Here is a 27,322-nt window from a genome sequence, read left to right as displayed (position 1 = left end):
CTGGTTAAGCGTCCAACTTTGGCTCAGGTCATGGTCTTGCAGTTCGTGAGTTCGAGCCCTGTATCGGGCTCTGTGCTGACAGCTGAGAGCCTGGAGTCTGCTTCAGATTCTTGTCTCCCTCTCTCTCTGCCACTCCCCTGCTCACATACTCTCTCTCTCTCTCAAAAATAAAATAAACATTAAAACATTTTTTTAAAAAACAAAAAACATATTTACAACATTAAAACTCTAGGAAACATGGCTGACATGCTACTAAAGGAAGAAACCCTACCATTCCAAACAGATAAACCTACTGGTTATAATACAATGAAAACATTTTTAAGTATATGCCAATCTTGAAAGCAAGAAAAGGAAAACCTCACGTATGGAAAATGAAGAAGGAACCAGAAACCAGAACAGTCGAGTAGGCACTGAAGCTGAGTGGACCGTGAGGGAATTAGAAACAAAAAGAATAGTCCATAAGGGCTGAAGTTGTGTAAGCCTGAGGACTGGTGATGAGGCCCGCGGACTGGTGTGGTAGAAAGCTGGAATGCAGCTTGCTACAGACCTCCAAATTCTTCTGTGAGGGGCAGAATTCTAGGGTGACACTAAACGCCCTTCACCTTTGTCTAATCTTCCCCTGTGAGTGTGGGTGGAACTTGCAGATATGATGAGCTATTACTCCTGTGATGAGGTTATGTGATAGACCGCAGTTGGCTTTAAGAAAGGGAGACTATCCCTTGGGTTTAACCTAATCATTTTAGCCCTTGAAAAGCAGAGTTTTCTTTAGTTGGTAGCAGAAAACGCAACCAGGGACGTTCAGAGCATAAGGGGGAGTTGACATGGAGGTTCTCTATTGGTGCGACGGAAGGAACTATGGTGTTAAGGACCTGTGAGGGGCCTGGGAGAGCCAAGAGAGACCCCTGGCCAGTAGCCAGCAAGCAAATGGGGACTTCAGTCCTAAAACTGCAAGGAACTGAATTCTGCTAATAAGAGAAATGAGCTTGGAAAATTTCCCCATGCTCCAGATGAGAACGTAGCAGGCCGACAGCGTGACTTTCGCTTGAGCAGAGAAGCCAGCCTTACCGTGCTAGACTTCTGACCTACCAGACCGAGTTGATAAGTGGGGTTTAAGCGGTTATAATTTGTTATGTGGCAAAAGAAAACTAATACAGTCAAGAATCCCAACAAGGGAGAGAAGAGCAATTGTCCTGGTCCCCGGACCATCCAATGACTGGAGAGATGGGATCTGGAACTGAGACACCGTACATGGGGCCTGCGCAGGGGTGAGGCCTGAATCTGCATCACCTAGTTGGTCTGGAAAATTCTGAACCAAGAAATTAACTAGGAACTGGCCTGTAACTGGAAAAATCATAGGGCTCCAGCATAGGGGTCAGCAAACTTACTCTCTAAAGGACAAGATGGTAAGTATTTTAGGCTTCGGGGGCCATATGGTCTCTATCTCTGCTAGTTAGCTCTGTTGATGAGGCACAAAAGCTTCCAGAGAATACATACGTGAATGAGCGTGGCTGTGTGCCAAGAAAACTTTATTTACAAATACAAGGGGGCAAACTGGATTTGGACCACTAACCCTTGCTCTAGCAGAGGGAAAAGTGGTATCTTCCTCTTCCGGGAACATGGGACTCCCAAGGAAACGCCTGCCAGAGATGACCTCACGGCGACACATGACAGGCGCACATTTGCCAGAGTAGATTATGTCCCACGTAACACAGTGGTCGGCTTGACATTTCCACTCAGAGATCTCGTGTGTATTGTGCGGTGCAAAGACATACGAGCGAAAAGATAAAACATAATCCTTTACTTCTTTGCCTTTCCTCTGTATTTGGTCATTTCCCCTTTATTACCTCCAATTTTGTATTTGTGCTACCTCCCTCGTTTCTTGATTAGACCAGCTGGTGATGAATACCTTTTCCCAAGAATCAGCCCTTGAATTCATTTTTCTCACGCTGTGACGTGAGTGCCAGGTGCTTCCAAAGAATCATCTGTGAGGACAGCACTCCAGAACTCGCAGAGGAGCCATGATCAGCCTGTGCAGAGAGGGCAAGGCGCCAGAGGTTGGAGGTTGCCTGGCTCTGCTCCCTTCTAGCTGCGCACCTCACAGGGTTGACCTCAGTTTCCTCATCTGAAAAAGGGGAGCATAATGCTAGGGCCTCCTTTATGGGGTTACTGTCAGGAGTAAATGAGTTAATGCATACCAACAACTGAAGACACGCCTAACACGTAGTCAGTGCTCATTAAGTGGGAATCATTTTAACTTACGGACAGCTTTGAGGCTCATGTTTATGCACCTGTTGCCTATGCTAGGCTGACCAACAGGCACCCCGGAAGCACAGGGACATATTAAAAGGACGGGAGCACTATGGAAACAGAGTGGTCACAGGTACAGAAGACTGGGCTCCTGTGTGCCGGATGTGTGGCTCTGCACACCATGAGAGCTCTGGGAACACCCGAAGTTTGTTGGGGATCTCAAGAAATGATTCAAGTGCACTCCATGTGATCTGTTTTAGAAAGCAGAGAAGCCAACACTTGCGAAATGTAGTTTATTGAACCTTGTCGACTTAAGGAAGTGGTAGGTCTGAGAACAAGTACATTTCATTTATCTTCAAGATTTACTTCGCTCAGAGCCTAGGTGGTTGCCAGACCGAAGCTGGGATTCTGCTGTGAGGTGATGCCTCTGCGGAGACCTCAGTCCTAGCTGCCCCCGGAGTTTGTAACTATAGATAGCAGTTGATTGGACTGGAGTCCCTTGTTCCTTTCTTTCAGTGAGGGTCTGCTAGACCAGCAGGTGGATGATTTCAAGAGTATTTACTCAACATTTTCTCTTGGCAGGAGAAAGTTCTACTGAGCAGAAAATCTCTTTACCAGTAGTTGACTCATGGGAGAAAGCATTACAGATTTAATGCTGAAACTAAGTATTAATTTTGGCTGCTTTAATAATCTGATGATGGCAAATTAGTGGGGATGATGTGGCATTTATTTTGTTGATTTTAAAAGCGTTATAGAGATGAACATTCCATGTCTGAAAATTAACAAGGATACTCAGAAGCGGAGTACTCCTGATATTTTAATATTCTGTCTAATTGGGAATTAACCAAAGAATGTAACTGAGCCTTTCTTTAAGAGTAAAGTTCTTTCTCAGGGTGCCTGGATGGCTTAGTTAGGCATTGACTCTCGATTTTGGCTTAGGTCATGATCTCATGGTTCATGAGATTGAGCCCCACAACTCACTCTGCACTGACAGCGTGAAACTTGCTTGGGATTCTCTTTCTCCTTCTCTGCCTCTCCCCTGCACACACACTCAGTCTCAAAATAATAAACTAAAAAAAAAGAGTAAAGATCTGAGTCTCAGCCTTGTTCTCCTGAGATGAGCTCTTACTATGAAAAATGGCGGATGTAAAGAGCATGGGAACGAGTTGGGGCTGAACAAAGACGGACTGAGCGTCAGAGCCTGTGCTCCGGCAGAAGAGGTACCATGGTCAGAAACAGGAGGAGGCCAAAGGGATGGGAAGCATCTCCCTCCCCTTCCTGGTAAGGAGCTGGACCCAGGAGGCCACAGTTTGATACCATTCTGGCCTCTTTCCTATAATGTCCACCCCCTCTTGGTATCCCTTTCCCCAGCAGCCACACGCTGACCAAGTGCCTCCCCTCAAACACCCCATTTTCAGCTGGCCCCCTATACCTGAGTGCCACATGCTCCTTTCCCTTAGTGTAGTTGATCTCCCAGAGATGCTGGGAGAGAGGGAGCTGCCTGGCATAACACCAACTAGAGCATAAATGGCTCAACATCTACCTCAGAAAGACCTATTCATATTTCCCCAAAGAGGATGCTTGTTAGGCCATATAGGTCTCTGGAAGCGGAGGTGAAAGTGAGGGAGGAAGGCAGGGAGGGGTGGAGGGAGCAGGAACGTATTACGGAAACGAAGGCAGTGTGGTTACTAGCAAACGAAAGCGAGATGTTGTACAGGGGTGGGGGGTGGAGGGTGTCAGAGGCAGACTCTGCCTGCGAGTCTGCCCTGTGAAGTTCTTGGCTTCTCTAAGGGTCCCGGCTTTTCCCATTTCTGTTCCTGCAAAGCCGCTAGTCCGAGGGGATGAGGAGGGGGGAAGGGTTCCCTGATTGCCACTGTCACATAGAAGTCGGTCACACATCAGGCATCATGTCAGGGCCTTTGTAGATCACAACAGCCTTGAACTCAGGAACAGAGGAAGGGGTAGGGCATCCATTGTGGGTGCCTTCCGGTCTATAAATTTGAAATACTTTTCTCTTTACCTGGAACACAGGAAAGCTCCCTTTACTGCAGGATCCTGTTGTATCTGCTTCACCCCTCCAGCCCCCATGTTAGCTTCTGAACTGTGAACCATGTGGCCTGTCTTTGTGAGGAGAACAAACCTGTCCTGTCACTCCAGCTAAGGAGTGACTCCCTGAGGAGCAGAGTTTCTTCTCCTGGGGGACAAGGGACAACAGGATTTCCAGAGAGATGGAAGGTCGAGCAGGGTGGGGAGATGCCATGTCCCAGGGCAGGCCTCGGGCCCTGAAGCTGGGCGTGAGTTCACAGAAAGCCAGCGATTTTCAGCTCTCTCACAGTGGTCGGCCCCAATTTTAAAAACCTCTTCTAGAATCATCCGCAACCTGATGCCGGTGGCCTTGGCAGGAGATGAGGTCATTTTCTAAAGCACAGAAGCATGACTTAGCTTGTAAATCTGAGCCCTGGTGGCACAGCTGTTCCAAGGCCACAGTCTTCTCCCGTTTCCACCCCAGCACAATGTTCAGGCTGTTGGTGGGTTAGAGCGAGGGAGGAAGTGTGGCCTGCCTGCCGGGTAGGGGGCCTCAGTGTCTCCCGGAGGCCCTGTTCTGTCTCTGTGTTCTCATACAGGCAAAAGAAACCAGGCTCCGTTCAAAGAACAAGAGGAATGCGGGGTTACAGGCTGACACATTGGAGATTAGGAGGCTTTTAATTAAAACAAATTCCAGTCACCCTGGGCTCTTTTTCTTGAGGCTGTCCTAAGGCAAGAGCTGAACAGTGAGGACAGCTTTCATTAAGAGGGAGGCCTGCGTGTACAATGTGACAATTATCTTTTGTGACAGTCTTGGGAAATAATCTGTACTCTGTACTAATGGCAAAAGCATTAAGGACTGCAGGGAATGTAGCCTGGCGTTAACCAGGGCGGCTCCATCACCCAGCAAACAGACTGGATCCATTTAGACCCTATTGGGGGCTGCCTTGGACTCTGCACAGACAGCTGCCCTGAGACCACCTCCCAGCCCGGTGAGGTGGGAGGAGGGAATGAGGGTGGCCTGAGGACAAATGAAGCCCAAGTCAGGCTCTCTCCTCACCTCAAGGCCTTCAGTGGTCCACACTGAAGGCCCTCTTTAGGAAGAACATTTCCACAGGCCCTGGACATGGCTTCTGGGAGCAGCAGACCCGCTGCCCACTAGCCATATGACCTCCAGGAAGTCCAAGGTCATCTCTGGGGAGAAGGTTTGCCTCAGGAGGGTGAGGTGACCAAGATGGCGGCAGGCTGGGTGAGGCTTCCAAGGGAGAGCATACATGAAGTGCCTGCAAAGGGCCAGGCACCCGTACGCCCAGTCAAGGGCTCAGTCACCATGAGATCTGCCTACCTCCAGTACCACCAGGAAGCTGACCCCATTTCTGCCTCCCCCCCCACCACTCACTGTCCCATCCAGCAGTGGTCAGGCATCCAGCAGTTTCCCGCCCCAGTTACTTGTCTCGGTTGAAGTATATATTTTCCATAAGCCGCCTTCAAAACCCTTTTTGGAGCCCAGTCAGGGTATAAATAACATAGGCTTTTCTGAGACGTTCTGAACACAAATAATTAGCCAGTACCAGAATACTGGATATCACAGAAGGCATGGACTTCATCTTCCCTAGCAGAGGAATGAAGCTGCAGCCTTTGCGCTCAGACACAAAGATGAAAGGCAGTTTGTAAGCAAAGCTTGATGAGGTTTCAGTTGCACAAGGTTGTCCCTTTGGGAAGAGAGACCAACAACACAGACTTGGGGAGAGAAAGATGCCACCCTTTCTTTTCTTTTCTTTTTTTTTAAACGTTTTATTCATTTCTAGGAGAGAGAGAGAGAGAGAGAGAGAGAGAGAGAGAGACAGAGTGAGCAGGGGAGGGTCAGAGAGAGAGGGAGTCACAGACTGAAACAGGCTCCCGGCTCTGAGCTGGCTGTCAGCACAGAGCCCAACGCGGGTCTCGAACCCACGAACCGCGAGATCATGACCCAAGCGAAAGTCGGACGCTTAACGGACTAAGCCACCCAGGCGCCCCAAGATGCCACCCTTTCTGATCCTCAGCTGACCCTGCACCTGTCCATCTTCGGGGCTCTGGGGACAATTCTACTCACTCTCCAGTCCCAGGGCGTGGGTCAGTAGGCACTGAGTGGCCTCTGTCTAAACTTTGCTTTGCCTTTAACTTGCAGAGTGACCCTGGACATGTCCTGGACCTCAGTCCTTTAGATGGGATGTGCTCTAAGGTGCCTTCCAGAGGTTTCTGAGAGGGGGCCCTACTAATGATGGTGGGAAACAGGGTAAAGTTTCTTCTCTGGTCCCACCCACCACTTGCTCTCTGCAGCGTTCCCTTCCTTACCCGGACTTTAGAGCACACAGCAGGCACAGATGCCGACACCTGCTTATGGAGCTCAGAGGCAGGCTGGGCTGAGGCTGGCTGTGCATTTGTAACAAGAAATGGACCCTGCACAGGCGCTGAGGACCGGTCTCTCAGAGCCCACAGGGCCTGAAGGGGGCTAGGGAGGCCGAGGAGGAAGGGAGAAAGGTGTGTGGGTGTGGCCAGCCAAGGGGGGAGGGTGCAAATCCCGCTCAGAGTCCTCAGATTGGAGGTGGGGGGAGGAGGAACAGCAGGAGCGGCTGAGAGGGGCCATAGGAAGGTGAAGGACACCTGACTGTGGCGGTTCTGGGGTGGCCATGTTACTTATCAGGAGTCCACTGCCACCGGGCATATGTGTTTTCCAGAGCCAGTCTGACTTCTTGTCTCTGCGGGACACACAGGGCCCAAAGGGCATCGATACCCAGGGACACAGGGCTGGGAGTGGGCTGTGGGTGGGGTAGGACCCAGCAGAGGTGCAGGCTGACAGGGTGGGCCATAGGAAGAAGAGTCGAGAAAAGGGAGGATCAGGTAGGTGGATAAAACAGGAGACTGTATCAAGATAGAATGCCTAGCTTCAGATACTTGTATATTTTATGTCTACTGTGCAAAATATGGGGAGAGCCGAGCACAAGGGGTGGGGGGGCCAGGAAGATGTACATATTTGCACATGGCGAATTGTATCTTGGGAATGCACCCCACGCACATGAGTCTGGTCCAAATGGCCAGGAAACCCACCCCCTGCCCCTGAGGCTCTAGAGGGACAGAGCCCCTTCCACTGTGCTGTGCCCGGACCCTACAGAGCCCAGGCTGCAGATGCAGCCACTTCCAAACAAGGCCGCCTGTGCTCAGCAGGCTCTGCCTCTCAGAGGTTTACACTGAAATGTACTTGGCTTCTGCCCATTCCATTTTAATATCCTTTAGGAGAAGAGTTATAAACAACCAGGTCAATGCCCTGAACACTTCGCAGGGCTGGGAGAGCTGTTAATACCAAGTTTGTCTATGGCCGCTCCGGGAAGCGGGCCAGGCTCAGGTTAGTGGCATTCTGGGAGCCTGAATTGGAAGTCCTTATGCAATCGCAATCCTTCGTGACTTCTAGGGCAGTTTTGTCTGCATAAGGAATGCAGGGAAGGCACAGACCAAAGGGATGAGCCTGAGCATGGAGCCTGAAACACGCTGGCTTCTTGGCCAGTGGCGTTTCGTTCGTCAGAGGGCAATGCCTTCAATGGGCATTCAGCAAGCAGGCTACGGAGAATCCCCAGATGAGAAAGGTTTCTCATTAATGATTCTTTAAAAAAAAAAAAAAAAGTGTACTCTGCACAGACAGGTTGAAGCATAGAGGAGCAGAGCTGAGGTCCCCAGGCATGTGGACTTAGCATTTGGTAGGCCATGCGGATCTGATCCCAGGGGATCTGGCTGGGCTTTTGGAACTAAAAGTGACTAATGTCCAGGTCACAGTCCTGCCACCCTGGGTGAAAGCCAGACAGGGTGTGTGTGTGTGTGTGTGTGTGTGTGTGTGTCTGTGTGTGAGAGAGGGTGTTTGAGTGGGGGGGATTGGTCTCCCCTTAGTTGTCAGACAAAGATAAGTACCAAATTCCCCCCCTTTCCTTTCCCCTTGCTAGAGGCAGCAGAGGCCTGGAGAACCCCCAGCCCTGGGAAGGTTCTCTTCGTTCCTGCAGTGGGGGGACTGGCCTGGGAGGGGGTAACAGAGAGATGACATGAGAACCAGGCACCCTGGAAGACAGGACTGTGGCTCCTGGCCGGGTGGGGCCCAGCTCGTTCCCAGTTCCGAAGGGAAGCTGGTCCCCTGAAAGCCACACGGGCCCCCTCCGCCCGCACCGCCCTGAGGCCCCAGGGGTAAAAGCTGGGACATGTGTCTCAAAGTGCCGGATGGTCAGTTCACTTTCCTCGGCCTTTCATATGTGTTGCCACTGAGGGAACAAGGATTCGCAGCAGCAGTTTTCAAACAAGTTGGCACGTTAGGAACAGCCTGGGGCTTCTCCGTGCCTGTATTCATTTCTGATGTGCCCATTTAGATGGTTTGTTTGGTGCCTTAGAGACCAGGGCGGGTGCTCCTCTCTGCACCTGCTCTGGGCTTCACGGTGCGGCCTGACACGCAGCTGCTCTGCTCCTGCAGTTTCCCTGCCCAGCCTCACTTAGCGTTGACTCGCCTTTAAGGCTTCAGTCAACTGTCTTCCTAATGGCATCGAGGTGGGGGCCATGCCGAGTGTGCCCTGATTAGAGAAGGGCGTGTCTAGGAGTCTACAGGGACCCAGACTGACAGGGGCTGTGTCCTTTCTGGGTAGAGCAAGGAGTCCAGAGAATAGGGAAGAGACTGATGGAATTTGTGGGCATGGAGAGCTGGCTGGGTTAGCTCATTTGCAGAATGGGAGGTCACGCCCGCCTTTAGGCTTATTAAAAGGATTAACTGAGCACGTGTGTGAGAGTTCTAGCACCTACACACAAGGCAAGCTTGAGCCCCTCTACTGTCGCCACTAACATTCTTCTTACCATGATTCCTGCCGCCTCTGAGTTTCTGAGGCTCCGCAGCCTGTGTTCCTACAACCAATCCCCTAAAGCTCAAGGAGAAGTGACCCCCTTCCCTAAACTGTCTTGCATCTCCAATTGCATCTCCCTGCTCCTGGGGGCAAGTTTTCTTCCATTTTCACACTCTTTCTATATTTCAAATTCCAACCGGCAGTTCAGTTTGTGGGGTTCAGGCCACCAAAGGCGGTGGTGGGGGAGGGGCTGAGAGCCTGTGCGTGCTCCTTGACTGGCCCCCTCCCACTTGCTCTCTAAACCCATCTCTCTGGGCTGCCTCCGCTCTTCCCAGGTCCTCTGTCCCGGATGCCATAGACATTTCAGCAGGCCTAAGGGGGGATGCCAGTCCTTATGATATAACATGGAGGTCAAGAGCCTGGGTTCAAATCTGCTACTCCGTGGGTATGCGCTCTCAGGGAAATTACCTGATCTTTCTGTTTCTCCATCAGAAACTGGAAATACTTAAAACAACCTCACAATATTGTGAGGATTAACTGAGTTAATAAATGTAACTGGTTAGGGGCGTCTGGGTGGCTCAGTCGGTTAAGCATCCAACTCTTGGTTTTGGCTTGGGTCATAATCTCATCGTTTATGGGGTCGAGTCCCACATCCGGCTCTGTGCTGGCCATGCAGAGCCTGCTTGGGAGTCTCTCTCTCTCTCTCTCTCTCTCTCTCTCTCTCTCTCTCTCTCCCTGCCCTTCCCCTACTCACACTCTCTCCCTCTCTTGTAAAATAAATAAATAAAAATTTTAAAAAGATATAACTGGTTAAAACCATGCCAGTATGCACTGTGTAAGCATTAGCTATTATTGCTATTATTACTGTGTGAGTTCATCAAAGTCTCACAGATCTTATTATATGTATCAAGTGGGTATTACTGCCATTCTCAATTTGTAATACCCATGATATATTTAGACTAAAAATGTAAGTAAAGAAAAAAATATATATATATATTTGGATTGTCTGATTCTGTAAATTATGCAAAGCAGAGTGGTCCAACTTTGCAGCTACAGGAAAATAAAAAACATTTCAGGACACAATTTCTATTCGTCCTCACCCAATCCACAAATTTTTAACTAGCTGAGATGCTGGTGAACCGGAATCCCTCTAGGCAAAGAGGATCTCTGGGCCTTAGTTTGGTATTCTCTTGGGAATAGCCCCCCACCCCACCCACCAGTTTAAATGCTCCGAACCCTCCAGTTCTCTTAAACCGTGAGCCTGAGGAAAATAGGAAGGATCCGACAACCATTCATTACATGCACGCTCTCCAGGTCAGAAGTTACACGTGTTTTGCCCTCTTACTTATTTTTCCCTGACTCAGAGGTTGAACCACATTTGAGCTGGTTACCAACAATTACACAGAAAAACCTAGATTTCTGCCTTCTCCTGAAAAAAAGTTCTGCCCTATAAGCCTGCCTTCCACATGATGGTAATGGGCTGGAGCCCAGTAACAGCTGCTCACTTTCAATAGGGCACGGGCTTCTCCAGTTTGCCACAGTCTTCACATTTCGTGTCATGTCTCTCGTATTACAACCAACAGTAGCTGCCATTTCTGATCAGGCCTGCCGCTCCTACTGTACGTAATGGCTCTCTGTTTCGTTCACACTGTCTATAGAGACTTAGATTTGTGGTTCCTGCTAGTGTGGGGATTTCCATCAAACGTGAGTTTGCATCTTAACCGTCTTCGTGGTTCGGAATGGAAGATTCTAAGATTCTCTTCCCCTATTGAAGGAATGTTGGGGGTGCCTGGGTGGCTCAGTCGATTGGGTGTTAGACTTCGGCTCATGTCATGATCTCACGGTTTGTGAGTTCAAGCCCCATGTCGGGCTCTGTGCTGACAGCTCAGAGCCTGGAGCCTGCTTCGGATTCTGTGTCTCTGTCTCTCTCTGCGCGCCCCCCCCCCCTTGTGCATGCTTTCTCTCTCTCTCTCAAAAAAAAAAAAAGAAAAGAAACATAAAAAAATAAAATAAAATAAAGGAATGTTAAGCACCAGTAAGCTGGTCCAAAAACTGCTGGCCCTTTGAAGGTTTTGAAGTCAATTGTTATATATGGAATGTTCCAGGGAGAAAGGATCAGAAAGTTTGCTGCCTTTTCTATTGCCAGGTAGGCTGCTCTGGCTCTGAAAAGGTGCTCAAAGCTCCAGGAAACCAGGATGAGGGTTGTGTAAGGTGGGGTGGCAGACGGATAAACCCTGACATCCCCTTCACCAGCTCCTCCCTGGACTGCAGCCCTGCCTGGCCCAGAGATCTCTGCACACCAGGCTGCTCATTGAGGTGGCCCCTTCATCTCTGCCTACCCTCCAGCCCCTGCATTCTAGCCCAGCTCCTGCCCCCTGAATCCCAACCATTCCAGATCTCCATCTTAGGCTTGCTGGCACATTATCTGATATCTTGGACTATACCCCTAGGCCTTCTTTATGAGTTTACTCTGTTTCTGAATATTCTGGCCAAAAACTAAGTCACCAGACTGCATGTTTTCTGTGAACAAGGCATACTGCATGCTCTGACTCTAGAATGGCAGATTAAAGAATTCCCCAAGCTCGAGCCTCTACCTATCACACAGGGCTAAGAAAACCCAGCTGACTCATAGATGGCAACTTCCTCCAGGACTCCCATTTACCATGTAAAGTTCATCCTGATTGAAAACTCTGTCCTGTGAACGTCTGTAGGCCGAGGTTCCAACAAGCCTGATCTGTTGCCACAGGAGCTCCACAACAGTCTTTAAAAATAGATCACCTCTGGGGCGTCCGGGTGGCTTAGTCGGTTAAGCGTCCGACTTCGGCTCAGGTCATGATCTCATGGTTCGAGGGTTTGAGCCCCTCATCAGGCTCTGTGCTGACTGCCAGCTCAGAGCCTGGAGCCAGCTTCAGATCAGTGTCTCTCTCTCTCTCTGACCCTCCCCTGCTCATGCTGTCTCTCTCTCTCAGAAATAAATAAAACACTAAAAAAAAAAAAAAAAATAGATCACCTCTGCAAGTAGAGCAGATTTCCCTAAAAGCCCAGCATGGATCCTCTGGGGATCTTTAACAGCTCTGCTCGGATGAAGATTCACTGAATTTGAAAGTAAAAGATTAGAGAAGGGCCACGCAGGAGAGAAAGCATTGGATTCTGGTGAAGGTAACACAGGGGCACAGCTCCAGATGACAACATAAAGCCACCAAACTCTCCAGGGGCCTGTGTCACAGGTCGGTTCACCTGTTCACCCACCCTAAAGGCAGCTAGTTCACAGGCCCATGTCTGGGACCGGCAGGGCACAGGCAGGGTGTGCTGCCCACAGGAGGTTTGCGCGAGCTCACCGTGGTGGCCGGTCCTCCCAGAAGCGACCGCAGCGCGGGCCACCAGATGTGCAGAGACCGCTGCCTCCTCCTGCGACGGGTTTCCGCTCAGCACGATGCGATGCGCCTGTCACCGGGGAAAGAAGACACAGGATTGTTTCCATGCTTGGCTGCAGCAATAGGGGACTCACTGTTCTTGGAGCGATAAGCAGAAAGCCAAGGATCTTTCTATTAAGCTAGACAATATGATTTGTGTGGAAGCACAGTCAATTCTCCAGGAGACTTAGATTTGAAGAGCATTGTATTGTGAACAGAGAAAGCCCTGAAGACTGAGTCCAGATGGCTTGAAGCCATGGCCAGGGTGCATCACTCAGTAAATCATTTAAAAGTCTATGGTCCTCTGAGTCAGCTGAGGGGTGTGGGGAGGAGGGTTTCAAGGAGGAAGGGGGTGGGTTAAAAAGTGCCAGTGCTCTAAACAGGAAGTGGGTGAGCCCCAGCCCCCTGCCCAGGCTCAGCCCAAAGGGGGTCCTTGCTCAGGTGTGAGCAGCCTCCCCAGTGCCCCATCCACCAAAGTCATCTGCCTGTGCCTTCTTCAAACTGGCCCATGGGGCTGCCTGCACACAAAAACAGCTCTGTTCCTTAAAAATAAAGCCCAACTGAAAATTCTTTGAGAGAGAGAAAAAACAACCCTTATGATCCCATGAATATAAATAGTAACAATCCTCCATGGGGGGCCTGTGGTGGCTCAGTTGGTTAAGCGTCCGACTTCAGCTCAGGTCATGATCTCAGTTCGTGGGTTCAAGCCCTGTGTCGGGCTCTGTGCTGACAGGTAGCCCAGAGCCTGGAGCCTGTTTCGGATTCTGTGTCTCCCTCTCTCTCTCTGACACTCCCCTGCTCATGCTCTCTCTCTCAGAAATAAATGAAAACATTTATAAGTAAATAAATAAAATAAATAAAAACAGAGCCCGATGCGGGGCTCGAACCCATGAACCGTGAGATCATGACCTGAGCTGAAGTTGGACGCTTAACTGACTGATCCACCCAGGCACCCCTAAAAAATTTTTAAAAGATAGTAACAATCCTCCTAAATAAAATACAGAACATATCTCTACAAATAAAAAGATATAAACTAAAGAATAAAAGAGAAAACAAAGTTACTACTCATCAGTCAACATTTAACATTTTAAAAAATGCTATTGGCAATAGGTTTGTATTCATTCAGTAAACAAATCCTTACCCATCACCTGCGACAGGAGAGACCAGGGCCAGTAAATGTGGGCAGTACACCAAGGAACTGAGCCTGATGTCCTACAGTGCACTAACATGAGGTGGTAGGTGGTTGACAATTCATTGCCAAAAGGGTGACAGAAATACCAGAATACCATGAGTTAAAGGGAGAAACAGCAGACTGTTATAGGACAGACATACTAATAACAACTAAGATTTCTTTCTCACGTGTAGTATCAATTTTAATTTTCTTAATAATTTTTGTTACCCGCATTTTGTAGATGAGAAAGCTGAGGCTGAGGAATGGGTGACTTGCCCAAGATACCTCATGGCTAACAAAAGATGGAGATGAGACTCTGACACTCTGACTCCAGACTGGCTTTTTCTTCCAGGGCAAGAATGCTGCCATTCCTCCCCACCCTGGTCCCTCTTGGCAGACATCACTTATTGATGCCGGCACCCTCCCCTGAGGCGTCAATTTGTTCAGCCTCCAGGAGCCATGACTAATCCGCGGGAGCTGGCCTAGGAGGTAAAGCCACACCATCAGAACTTTCTAGTCCAGACCAAGCAGGGAGGCAGCAAAGCCATAGAGACGTGGTCCTCTGATGACCAGCTGAATGTATTTCTGAGTTGGTAATCAGGGTGGATTCTAGACTGTCACCTCAACTGTCATATGTTAAAATCAGCTCTAGATTTCTTATGATAGGGGCTATTCCAAATCAAGATTGCTGGTAATACCTTTATCGTTGTATTCGTAAATGCTAACAATATCCTTTGTTTTTAAACTACTTTCCTTATTATAGGATATTAATAAATTGAACAAATAGTTTTGGCAATGCCCCAATTAGTCATTATCCTCAATTTGGCCTGAAGCTCTGACTTGAAATGCTTTTCATATAATGCACACTCCGAAAAGTAAAGACAATCAGAGCCACAGGTATAGAGTCAAAGCATCATGTGCTCAAGGATTTGAAGAGAGGGGAAAAAGAGAGAGGAAAATCTGCCACATCCCAATTGCAAACTGAATCATGTTTACTTTGAGTTTCCCCCTGCTAAACTGTCATTGAGGAGAGCGTCCAGAAAAGGTTTAACTCATATTGTTCCAAAGACTTTTAACTCACAGTACTTTAGATTTATTAAAATTAAAATGCAAAAAGCTTTCATATTATGTTTCCACTCAATATTACAATTTAAGGCAACATAAAAGATATATGTCTATCAAAATGATTATTTATTTATTTACCTACTTATTTATTTTGGGGAGAGAGAAAGAGGCAGAGAGAGGAGGAGGGAGAGAATCCCAAGCAGGTTCCAAGCTGCCAGCACAGAGCCTGATGCAGGGCTCAAACTCACTAACTGTGAGATCATGACCTGAGCCAAAGTTGGACACTCAACCACTGAGCCACCCAGGTGCCTCTTTTCCTTTTTCTTTATTTAATGTCTATTTTGAGAGAGAGAGAGAGAGAGCAAGCATGCACGCATGGGTGGGGAGGGGCAGAGAGAGAGGTTGAGACAGAATCCCAAGCAGGCTTCATGCTGTCCATGCAGAGCCTGACATGGAGCTTGACTCCACGAACCATGAGATCATGACCCGAGCCGAAATCAAGAGCCAGACGCTTGATGGACTCAACCACCCAGACACCCCTATAAAAATTATTTTCAAATGAATAATGACATGTTCTGAAAGTTCTGTAGGTTGCCTTTTGCCTTTGGAGACAGGAAGCAAAATTTTCCAAGAGCAAAAGTGCTCACAATATCAAGAAAGTGGATCCTGAGAGATTAAGGGGATCTGAATTTCACAAAATCTTCATAACCTCAACATTTTTCTGTGTGAGATACTAACATGAGCAAACATTTATTATTCATCATGCACTTCGGAAACTCAATCCCTGATCTAATTTATATTTGATGTTCATGAAACTTCTAAAAACCATATGCTGGTTTAACATTGGGGTGAGGGGAGGAAAAGGAAACCGTGAGGTTAAGAATGTGCAAGATTAGCATCTCATTAATTCAGTAAAATTAAATTCAGTTTAATTTAATTCAGTCATATTCAATTTACCTTAAGTTTTAAATGCTTTCTACATGCCACATTGTGTCCCTCGTCACACGCAGGGCCTTATTTGGTCCTGCCTTGATCACCTCCCAGCAATTTTCAGCCCTTAATCCACTCTCCCCATTCTTGCTATCCAGGCGCCACCTCTTGCTATCCCTTCCCTTCTTCGCCAGCTTGGAGTTCACCATCCATCACTTTTGATATCAACATTATTTGAAACGGTGAAAAAGGGGGAATCATCTAAATAACCATGAGAAGAGGAATGAATGTACTGTGGTTTATTCACACAATGACTGAACTCTACCTAGTACATTAACACAGTAACATTTCAGAAACATACCAGTGAGTGGAAAAGTAACTTACATGAGGATGCAAACATCATGGTACCAATGAGTTTCAAGTCTCTTTTTTGAAGCAAAAAAAAGCTTTTGTTCCAAACAGATTCTTTTGCATTCTCTAAAATACAGAGCAGGTAAGAGTGGAGCTGCTCTTACTGAAGCAGGTGGGGAGGGCCTAGAAGCTCACATAGCCACGCCTACCCAGCTACCCCCCAAAAGACCCTCCATGGAACACGAGGGTTCAGGGTGACGCAAATTGAGAACCACAGCTCTGCACGCTATAGGAGGCCGCCGTAGGGAGGAGGAATGAAGGCAGTTGAAAAGCTAGTGATTAGATTACCCGATTTTCCAAATTGAACAACTGTTCACAATTCTGGCACAACACTTTGCTTGCTAAGAGAATATAAATACCCCCGTTATATACATCTGAGAGCATTTAAGGACTAGTTGTTAGTGTTAACAGAATTATAGGAGCCGTGCTTGCCTCTCCTGGCTCTATGCAGGAGACCCAGTAATGGGCCCTACTGGGGATCTTTGTTTGCGTTCACTCCTTGTTATTTATTAATCTCCCAGGGAGAAATCAAATTTCTCCTCCCGTTCTTTGTTGTTTTCAGCATCTTACAGTTATACGTTTATCAGTTGTCATCTTGGAGCTGAGAGGGAGGGTTTAAGATTCCTAAATCTCTGGAGCCGGTAACATGTGGTACTGGATTGAAAACAAAACCAAAAATACAGCCTTTAATATCTCATATTGAGCAAGGTCATTAACTGAAAAACCTCGATCATAAGACCAACCACCTCAAGCCCTGCCAGGGTGCAGAGCAGAATGTTGCGTTCAGGCCGTCCTGCGCGTTTCTGGGGGGACCACCGATTCCACAGTGCCAATCCAGCTGTCAGTAGTCGCAGCCAGAGCCATAGCTGGCAGATTCTTATCGGACCGAGCCTGTCCCCTTGGATTTGTGAAATGTGTAATAGTTCTTGAAGAGAAAACTTGATGACTAGTAAGAAGGATGTTTCTATTTACGCAGGCAGACCCCACCACGTGGACACTCAAGATATGCAGAGCTCTCACTGACTCTTGGCAGGAGAGAGGGATAGATTTTTGTTTTTTTTTAATTTCCCATTTGGCAATAACTAGGAGGGGGTGGTCACTGACTCAGAGAGAAATCTCTTCTCCCGGAGTAAAGTGGAGAGTCCACAAATAGCTCAAGGTGCATTTGTAGACCTAAACTGACTCTATTTGCCCTGGAAACAAAAACATTCGTGCGGAAGGCAACATAGCTTGGTAGCCGCCAGGATCGCTTTGTACAGCTGAGGCCCTGGCACTAGGAGGGACATGGGGAGGACGGGAACTAACCTTGACTAAGCACCTACTTTGGGGGTGGCACTACACGGATTACATGCACCAGCTCGCTTAACCTCAGAATCACCGGTGAGGGTGGTGTTAACACCCCAATTTATAGATGGGGAAATGAAGCCTTCAGGAGATGAAGCAACTAACTGAAGGTCGGGCTCAGTGGCAGGGCAGGGGTTCAAACTAAGGTCTGTGATTCCAAATTGCATCCTGCTCTAGTCTGACATCTGTTTTTTTCGGAAAGTAGAAGTTGCGGAAAGAGGATCTTCTAATCAATGTAATGAAGCATTACTTAAGAGTCAGAGAAATAGTTGCTAAGTAGTAGATTCGGCCCAGAGGTTGAATGGGCTGGCTAGGGGGAGGGTGAGCTGCCCATATGTGGGTCTTGAAGCAGCTCCTGAGAACGAACTGTACAGGGCCACCAGAGTGGGGAGTCAGGCGGTGGATGGTGGATGGAGCAGATGTTCAGGTGCCTTCCATCAAGTGTCTGTGTTGTTCTGCTTTGGTTCAAGTTAGTGCTTTAATTCAACAGAAGCTCAAGTCCCCTGGTCATTGTGAGGTGTGGGTTTGCTGTGTTTCTTTTATAACTGACCAGCTGTGCAGCTATATAGCTTTCCCTCTTGGCTTTGCCACAGCAGGCCATGCAACCTTTGGCTTTGGGCTGATGCCCTTGAACAAGACAGGGTCATGTTGCAGCCAAGGTTGCCGCTTCCTTTCCTCTCCAACCTCTGGCCAGGAAGGAAGCCTCTCATGGCCACCCACACAACAGGGGCCTGGGGCAGCTGGAGAGCCTTGGCTAAGAGAAAGATATTGCTGGGGCTCCTGGGGGGGTTGGGGGTGGGGCGTAGATGGAAGGGAAGTCCCTGGGTGCCGAGGGCATTCCAAAACTGAGTTCTGAGGGCCCCAGGCTAAGCCAGTTTCTTTTAATAGTCAAAGAGAGTCCTCAGTGGCAGCTTTCCAGTCGTCAGTTTTAGCTCCTCCGAAGGGCTGGGGAGAAAAGGCACTACCCTCTGTAAGGGTCAGCACCAAAATAGATATGTTGGGAACTTTGATTTTCATCCTCTCTTGGTTAGAAGCCTATGTTTTCTTAACTGGGTTTTTAGATTGTAAGAGTAATATCAGTATATAATTTTGAAAAACCCTAAGTGGTAAGTTAAAACGCCCTCTCCCTTCTGTCTATAAGCCTCACTCTCTTCTTCCAGTCCCCAGTCTGACTCCTTATAGTCATCACTATCAAGTGCCCTGTGTAGCTCAGAGATACTGATATGCTTATACAAACATACACACATAGAGGCTCTCTCTCTTTTTTTTTTTTTTTTAAGTTGGCTCCATGCCCAGTGTGGAGCCCAATGTGGGGCTTGAACTCACAACTTTTGAGTTGAGATCAAGGAGTCTTAACCTACTGAGCCATGCAGGTGCCCCTATGGATGCATGTTCTTAAACATACCCATGCACAGACATGCAGGTGCAATCATTACCTGACGCTACTCTGCTCCCCTCCCCCAGCCAAGCCTCATCTGCTACCACCCCTCTGGGCTCTGCCAAGATGGCCCTTCTCTCCTCTCCTCAATTTTCAGGGTGTCTCATTATCAGTCCTCAGGCTGCTTGGTTGGGAGCTCTCCCAGCACCTGGCCCCTCTCCCTGTGTGCACGTCATGGTTGCCACGTTACATTCATCTGTGGAACTATTCAGCTAAGGTCTCTGTCTCTCTCTAAGCTGCTCCTCAAGGGCAGGGCCCTCCATCACAGTCGCAGTGCCAACCACGATGCCTGGCACACTGTAGGGTCCAACCGGTTGTTGACTGAATAAACTTTCTGGTCTACGTCTGCCATTTAAAAAATAATAATAATGCACTTTGGGCATCTTTCATGTCAGAACATGCACATCCATCTCATTCTTTCTGTGGTTCTGTGGTGTTCGATCACGGGGAGACACCACAACCTCTTCATGGGTCTCCCACTGATGGATTTTAAGAGTATTTCTAATTTCTGAGGGCTTGCTATTACCTTATAAAATTGGAGGGAGAATATCAACTGGGTTTCCCCCCAAGTGGTGCCCCAATCCCCACTCCTTCCAGAAGGGTATAAGGATGCCTGCTTTCTAGGACCTTTGCCATCGTGGGGTATCATCAAACCTTTTTATTTTGCCCACAGCTAGGTGAAAACTGGCATATCTTGAGTGAAAGTGCATTTCTTTACTAACAAAGGATGCGGAAGATCATTTTTGTATGGCTATTGGCCATCTGTATTTCCTCTCCTGTAAACCAACCAGTCCTGTTTTTTGCCCTTATTTCTATTGAATTGTCTTTTTCACCTACATTTTATTAGAACTCTTTCTATAGCTCTTCTCTTTGATATTTATTTTTTGACTGTGATATTTTGTCACGAAGTTGTTTTTTTTATGCTGTCAAATTCATCAATTTCTGTTTCTCTTTTTCCTTTCTTGTCTTCCCGTCTCTCAGTCTAGACCCACATGCACATGTGCAGAGGAAAGATGTTACAAATATCAACACGACCTACTTCTGGGAGGGAAGGCCTGGGTGACTTGACCCTCATTTCTTCGTATTTTTCTACATGGCTTGATTTTTTTAAATATAAAGAGTATTTTATTTTATTGGTGTGTGTGAGCGAAAGAGCATGAGTTCGGGAGAGGGCAGAGGGAGAGAGAGAGAGAATCTCAAGTAGGTTCTACGCTCAGTGTGGAGCCCAACTCAGGGCTCGATCTCATGGCCCTGGGATCATGACCTGAGACAATTCAAGAGTGGGATGGACGCTTGACTGGCTGAGCCATCCAGGTGATCCGCATTATTATTTTTATAAAAAATAGTCACTTAAAAGGAAACAGTACAACTCCTGAATTTATGTCATTCTGAGAAAATTTTTATGATGCATGGAATCATAATCACATTCTGCATCTTCTCTAATTTTAAACATGAAATGCTAGTATTTTCAGAGATTTTCAAAATTACAAATAGTGCATTACTAAGCAAATACACAGCAATTAACCAGAACTGATCGGGGGTGCTGCCATTTGCTGGGTTGTCTGAACCCGGCCGGAGCCCTGTGTGAGCCCCTTGGAGCCATCACCTCAGCCTGGCCAAGGCTGATGGCTTGCCCAGAGGAACCCGAAGTCTGGTTTTCTGACTTCAACATTTTCAGTAGAGTGGCTGATAAATTAGTTCCTTATACTTTGTAAATCGAGCTCCCCCCACCCACCCAAATTTGGGGACTACTGACTGAGCGGCAGAGCTGCCTTGAAATCTGAAAAGAAAGATAGGCAATTCAACTGTCATAGATGTAAAAAAAGAATTGAAGCCAGTGCGGTGTTAATTTATGCCCCTTGAAAACACACACCCACAATCATTCTCACTGAAATGATATCCTGCCATCTTTTCTTTTGGGTAGGAAAACAAGGGTCTATTGCCAAGATCTGCCATGAACAGTTTCAGAAATGATCACGCCAGCTCGGTTTCTCACAGACCCCTGAGGCAGCGGCCCAGGACAGCTCGTTGGGACCGCTGCCTTCCCTGCGTGCTGGCTCTGTGGGCCTTGTTAATTTTCTCCACTCTAATGGGTTAGTTCCTAAAATACTTTGGAACTTGTCGACACTCTACAGAAAAGAAAAGGTCTTTTCTTTCTGGGCGTTTCTCTCACTCCAAAGGAATGAACAGTGAAAAACTAGGGGGAAAATAAGAAAACCCCTTTTCTTTGTGCACATAATAAATGGCTTTTAGGCAAGGGCTCCCCTGGCGAGCTGTAGCCTCGCTGTACCTTTCTGTATCTAGGTAAAGCTCTTAAAGAAATGAGGAGCCTTGATAAATGTTTGATAATTACCGTTAATACATAAAAGTAGCTTACACTGGCACCATGCCTAATGGTTCACAAAGCACTTTCCATTTTGAACCTTGGAGCAGTTCTGTGAAGTGGAGAGGGTCTTTTGTGGGACAGGGGTTTTTTTTCTTGCCTTTTTTTTTTTTTTTGAGAGGTTAACTGACTTGTATAACCAAACAGCTGGCAAACAGAAGAATCGGGACTCCCACTCAGATTTTCTGACTTCACATCCAGGGCTGTTTCAACTTCACAAAGCTATCTCTTTAGTAAGAACTGGTAAGTATTTATTTAAACATTCTCTAATCTTTATTAACCTCAAGAATAAACAACAATAAAAGTCACCTATTAAACTTTACGAGTATTATAAAAATGAATGGCATACTCTATAACTCCAATACAGAGCAATCCTTCTAATTTAGGTTCAGAATCCAAATGTAATGAAAGGAAAGGTTGAAAACACTAAAGCATTAAGAAAGCTTTTGCATGGCCAAAAAGCATCATGAATCCACAAAACCATATTAGAGCTAAAAAATGAGTTCAGCAGGGTCAGGCAAAGTCAACATCCCATTTGTATTTCTACACGCTAGCAATGAACAGTAGGGAAAGGAAATCTAGAAAACACTTCCATTTCTAAGAGCATCAAAATGAACAAAATACTTGGGAATAAAACTCCCAAAAGAAGTATAAATCATATACTGCAAAATATGGTTGAAAGACACTAGGAAAGAACTAAGTAAATAAAGATATCCTATGTTCATGTATTGAAAGCCTTAATATTGTGACGATGACAACACTTCCCACTTGAAATACAGATTCCGTGCTCTCTCTATCAAAATGCCACCTGTTACACACACACCCCCCCCCCCGGAATTGATAAACTTATCCTAAGGAAGGATAGAAGAGTCAAAACAATCTTGGAAAAAAGTAACAAGGTTGAAGATGTCACACTTATGGATTTCAAAACTTACCATAAAACTTGTACTTGAATGTGCATAGTAGCATTATTCACAGTATCCACAAACTTACTACAAAACAACAGAAATTGGGAGTATAATGATACACATAGAGGTCCATGGAATAGAAAAACAAAATCCTGAAGTAAACTTTTACATTTATGATCAATTGCATTTGGCACTGGTACCAGGATAATTCAATGGTGAAAAGATAGCCCTTTTAATAAATAGTCCTAGGACAAGTGGATATTCACATGGAAAAGAATGAAGACAGAGCCCTACTTTACATCCTATGAAAAATTACCCCAAAATGGATCAAAGACCTAAATGTTAAAAACTAAAACTATAAAACTCTTAAAAGGAAACAGATACAAGCCTTCATGAACTTGGACTAGGCAACAGTTTCTTAGACGTGAGGCCAAAAGCACAAGCAACAAAAGAACGAAAGGAGAAATCGGCCTTCACTGAAACTAAAAACCTTTGTGCTTCAGAGGATGCGATCAAGAAAGTGACAAGACAACACACAGAATAGGAGAGAATATTGACACATCATGTAGTTGGTATCTAGTATCTTGTATGAAGGATTCCTGTAAGTCAACAATAAAAAGACTAATAACTCTATAAAAAACGGGCAAAAGATTTGAATAGACATTTCTCCAAAGAAGAGGTACAAATAGCCACATACCTATAAGCAGATGCAGAATATCATGATTCATCAGAGAAATTCAAATCAAAGGCACAGTGAGATCCCACTCCACCTTCACCAGGATGGTTGAAATAAAAAGGACAGATAATAATGAGTGTTGGTGAGGATGTGAAGAAAACAGAACCCTCATGCATTGCTAGTGGGAATATCAGAGGCTGAGGCTGCTTTGCAAAACAGCCTGGTGGTTCCTCAAAAAGTTAAATATTGGGTACCATAGAGCCCAGCAATTCCACTCCTAGTCTTATTGCCAAGAGGCTGAAAACATATATTCATATGAAAACTTGTACATGAATGTTCACAGAAGCATTATTCGTCACCTCCACAGAGTGGAAACAACCCAAACATCCATCAGCTGATGAAGAGATAAACACATGTGGTCTATCTGTATAACAAAATACTATTCAGCTATTCAAAGGAAATGAAATACTCATATCTGCTAAGCATGGATAAACTTTGAAAGCAATATGCTAGATTAAAGAATCAGACACGAAAGGCCACATAGTATAGGATTCTCTTTATAGGAAATGTCTATAACAGCCAAATCCATAGAGATACAATGGAGATTGGTGGTTGCCAGGGGAAAAGAAATAAGGAGAGTAACTCCTAATGAGTGCAGGTTTCTTTTGAGGTGATCAAAATATTCTGCTGGGGCGCCTGGGTGGTGCAGTTGGTTAAGCGTCTAACTCCTGATCTCAGCTCATGTCATGATCATGTGGTTTGTGAGTTCAAGCCCCGCATTGGACTCTGCGCTAATGGTGTGGAGCCTGCTGGGGTTCTCTCTCTCCTTCTCTCTGCCCTTCCCTCACTTGTGCTCTCTCTCCTTCTCTCTCAAAAAAAAATAAACTTAAAAAAATGTGCTACAATTAGCGGTAATGCTTGCACAACTCTGTGAATATAATAAAACCACTAAATCGTGCACTTTAAAAGGGTGACTTTTACAGTATATAACTTATCTCAGTAAAAACACTATCGACAAAATAAAACACGAATGACAAACTAGGTGAAAAGGCTTATAACATACGTCATAGGTTAAAGGGCAATGCGTGTAATATGTAAAGACTTTTAACAGTTAGGGGAAACTGAATAAAATAAACTAGAATAAGAATCCTACTAAAAAGTAGACAAATGATATAAAAAGAAAATTCACCAAAAATATATTAAGAAGATCCACTGAACATATGAAAAGATACTTAATTCCATTTTGCAGATTAAACCTATACTGAGATGTCCTTTCTCACCTATTTGACAGGAAGGAATTCAAAAGCTTGATGCAACGCTCCTTTGGAAGAGGCTGTCGGGAAACAAGCACACTGAGACGCTGCTGGCGGGTCTATAAACGGTAGAAGTCCAATGAAAGGCAATATCCCGCAAAACTATCAACACACGCTCCCTCTGCCTGAGCAGTCCCACTTCTAGGAATTTACCCTGAAGATATGACTCCAACAGTATAAGGACATATGTGCATAAGATTATTCATAACAACACTATTTGTAATTACAAAATATTGGAACCAATCTAAATGCCCAGACAGAAAACTATTTGAGCAAAACACACTATGTGCTTACAATGGAATATTATACCTCTGTACAAATGAATGAACTGCTATAAAGTGATTTCCAGGATACACCGTTAAGAGAAAAAAGCAAACATACACACAACAAGTAAATAACTTGGTGGGCTGAGGGAGGGACGTTCTTAATAGGAGAAGGTCAACTGATAAATGTGGATGGAATGGTAGAATGGGAAGTCAAGAATCTGCTACCATCACAGTATAGACCGGTATGGGAAAGATTCATGGATGCTAAATGTAAAGAAAATTTGAAAAGGAGTGGGATATCTACATGGTCTTAAAAATGTCTCTCTATAGAATGCTTATTGGCTGCAAGGGGAAAAAGTAGTTATGATACAGGGAAGGATCACTGTGATTGGGTGATGAATTTAATATCACTAATGAAGGGCCGGTGGACATCATGTGCCTCCAGATGCAGTACCCTAAGAAATACAATATCTTTTTGTAGTATTCTAGCGGGGCACGCACTGTCAAATCTAGTCATGAGAAAACATCAGACAAACCCAAACTAAGGTACAAATGACTGGCCTATAGTCTTCAAACATTTCAATGTCAAAGCAGACAAAGACAAGCTGAGAAACAGTTCTAGATTAAAGACCAGAGGCGTAACAACTAAACGAATACAAAGACATAAAGGACAGTTTTGGAACAACAAATAGAATACGGCCTGTACCAACATGACCATTCCTGAGTTCAATAACTGTATTGCGATTACATAAAAGAATATCCTTGTTAAGTATTCAGAGATAAAAGGACACGGTAATTTCAAATACTTTCAGATGATTACAGAATGTAAATAGTTAGCACTCTGTGCATATATGTGCGTGTCTGTGTGTGTACGTCTATATAAATAGATAGGGAGAATGAATGTGGCAAAGTACTTTAAAATGGTGAATCTGGGCCCTATAGAGGCATTACCCAACCCATTTTCCATTCACATGGTACTAAGGGTTCCTAGGAGTGATAAAAACCTAAAGCCTACCAGAAGGTAGCATTTACATTTGAATCCCTTTGATGATCCCTGCCTTTAGAAATTCCAATTTCTTTCTCTAAGCCAGTGTTTCCAGACTACGGCCCAGGGAACACTAGTGTCTCACAGAATTATTTGACCCTCCTTTCCATTCACAATCCACCTTAGTATTTTTAATGCACTGTATGTAAAAGGATGTGTTAGAGACATCTGTTTAATTTTAACTTAATAGTTCTCAAGTTTATTTAACCATGGACTTCTTTTCTAGGAAGACCTATGAATCCTTATGAGGTGCTAGTACCCTATGGAATACAGTTCGGGAAATGCTTTTCTAAACCAAACTCAGATCTTTGGCACGAACACTGTTAGGTCTTAGAAGCCACCGATCTTTCATTCCAGTGAATTTTGTTACCGGTAATGGCCCACACAGGAGGACTCTGAGCATATTATTACTTGATGTCTGAACTTTAGAAGCTGGTACAGCAAAGACTGCACTGAGATTTTAAGGGCAGATCTGGATATAATCAGGAAACATTTAGGAAAACTGAATTAAGAAAAGCATTATAAATTAAATTTGAGCCTCTATTCTACAATGTGGGAGTAAAATAGTGTAAAAGAGTTGGCAAGGTGGCTGTGAAACTGGTTCAACGAAGAACAAAGCAAAACCCACTTCTCGTGGCGAAGTAAATCAAAATAACCTCCAAATGTCAATCTGAATCAAGAGCTATAAAATATCACATCTTTCCTCCTAGTGATTTAACTTCTGGAAATTTATAGCAGCAAATAATCAAAGAGAAAAGCATTTTGTAGAAGAATATTCAGAATAGGGATGCCTGGGTGGCTCAGTCAGTTAAGCATCCAACTCTTGATTCTGGCTCAGGTCATGATCTCATGGTTCACGGATGCCAGCTGTGAGTTGTCTCTGTGCTAACAGTGTGGAGCCTGGTTGGGATTCTCTCTCTCTCCCTCTCCCCTGCCACTCCCTTGCTCAAGCTCTCTCTCTCTCTCTCAAAATAAATAAATTAACTTTAACAACAACAAAAAGAATATTCAGGATTATTGATACCAACAAAATATGGTGTGCCCAGTGAGTGTTCCTGCCCTTAGGAATGGCAAATGGTCCCACCAGCAATACAGTGACCTTAGCTAGAAACTGGCATAACACCAGACTCCTCCACCTCCTTCACTGCCCCCACCCCATGCCGCTGTTTCTACTTTGCAAGCATCTCTCAAGTCTGTCCACTTGTTCTTTACTCCCATGACACCACCTGAGTCCAGGTGTCATCATCCCCTACATCTCCTGAGTGACCTCCCTGCTTATCTCTCCCATCCAGTCCGTTCTGCATACCGCAGAGTGACCCTTCTAGACCGATAATCTCATGATGTCAATCTATCTGCTTGAAAACACTGAACTTCCCTTAGGGTGAAGCTCAAATTCCTTAGCATGACTTTCAGTGCCTTACTCGAGATACTCAACGACTGTCTTAGCCATTCCCACTGCCCAGGCTGAGGGGGTTTATTGCAGTTCCCTGAACATCGAGCTGCGTTGCACCTTCAGACCTAAGCACACCCTCCTCCCTCTGCCTGTATCGGCCTTCCTCACCTCTCAATAGTTTGGGAAACAGGTACCTATGTTTAACCCCTTTGCTGCCTCACATCTCCCTCACCATACAACCTGATTTCTGCCTCATCGTTGCCCCAATGTTTCCCCTGACAAAATCATCAGAGAAAGAAAAAGACAACAAAGGAAAGGAAAGCAAAGAGAGAATGTTAAAAATCCTGTGTAGCACTATATATGGGGCACACTATGCTAAGCACCCTATGAATATTAACTCGTTTATTCTCCCAACAGCTCTGTGTCCTTCACGGTAGCATATGGTAC

At 45.8% G+C, this 27,322-nt stretch overlaps 1 protein-coding gene across 5 annotated transcripts in view; it reads right to left on the bottom strand.

Annotated features, from left to right (window-relative positions):
* The window catches only part of TTC23 (tetratricopeptide repeat domain 23), a 101,428-nt gene that overhangs the window by 22,195 nt on the left and 51,911 nt on the right, over window positions 1–27,322 (bottom strand). For all 5 annotated transcript variants that reach the window (XM_039235035.1, XM_039235038.1, XM_039235037.1 and 2 more), the window contains exon 7: window positions 12,458–12,563. In XM_039235035.1, coding sequence (XP_039090966.1) covers window positions 12,458–12,563 — 106 coding nt within the window. The remainder of the gene's footprint in view (window positions 1–12,457; window positions 12,564–27,322) is intronic.

This window comes from Hyaena hyaena, unplaced genomic scaffold (assembly GCF_003009895.1).
Source record: "Hyaena hyaena isolate Hyena2069 unplaced genomic scaffold, ASM300989v1 scaffold_95, whole genome shotgun sequence".
NCBI classification, from domain to species: domain Eukaryota; kingdom Metazoa; phylum Chordata; class Mammalia; order Carnivora; family Hyaenidae; genus Hyaena; species Hyaena hyaena.
Note: the sequence above shows the minus strand (reverse complement) of the source record. Positions and strands in the feature narration are given on the sequence as shown.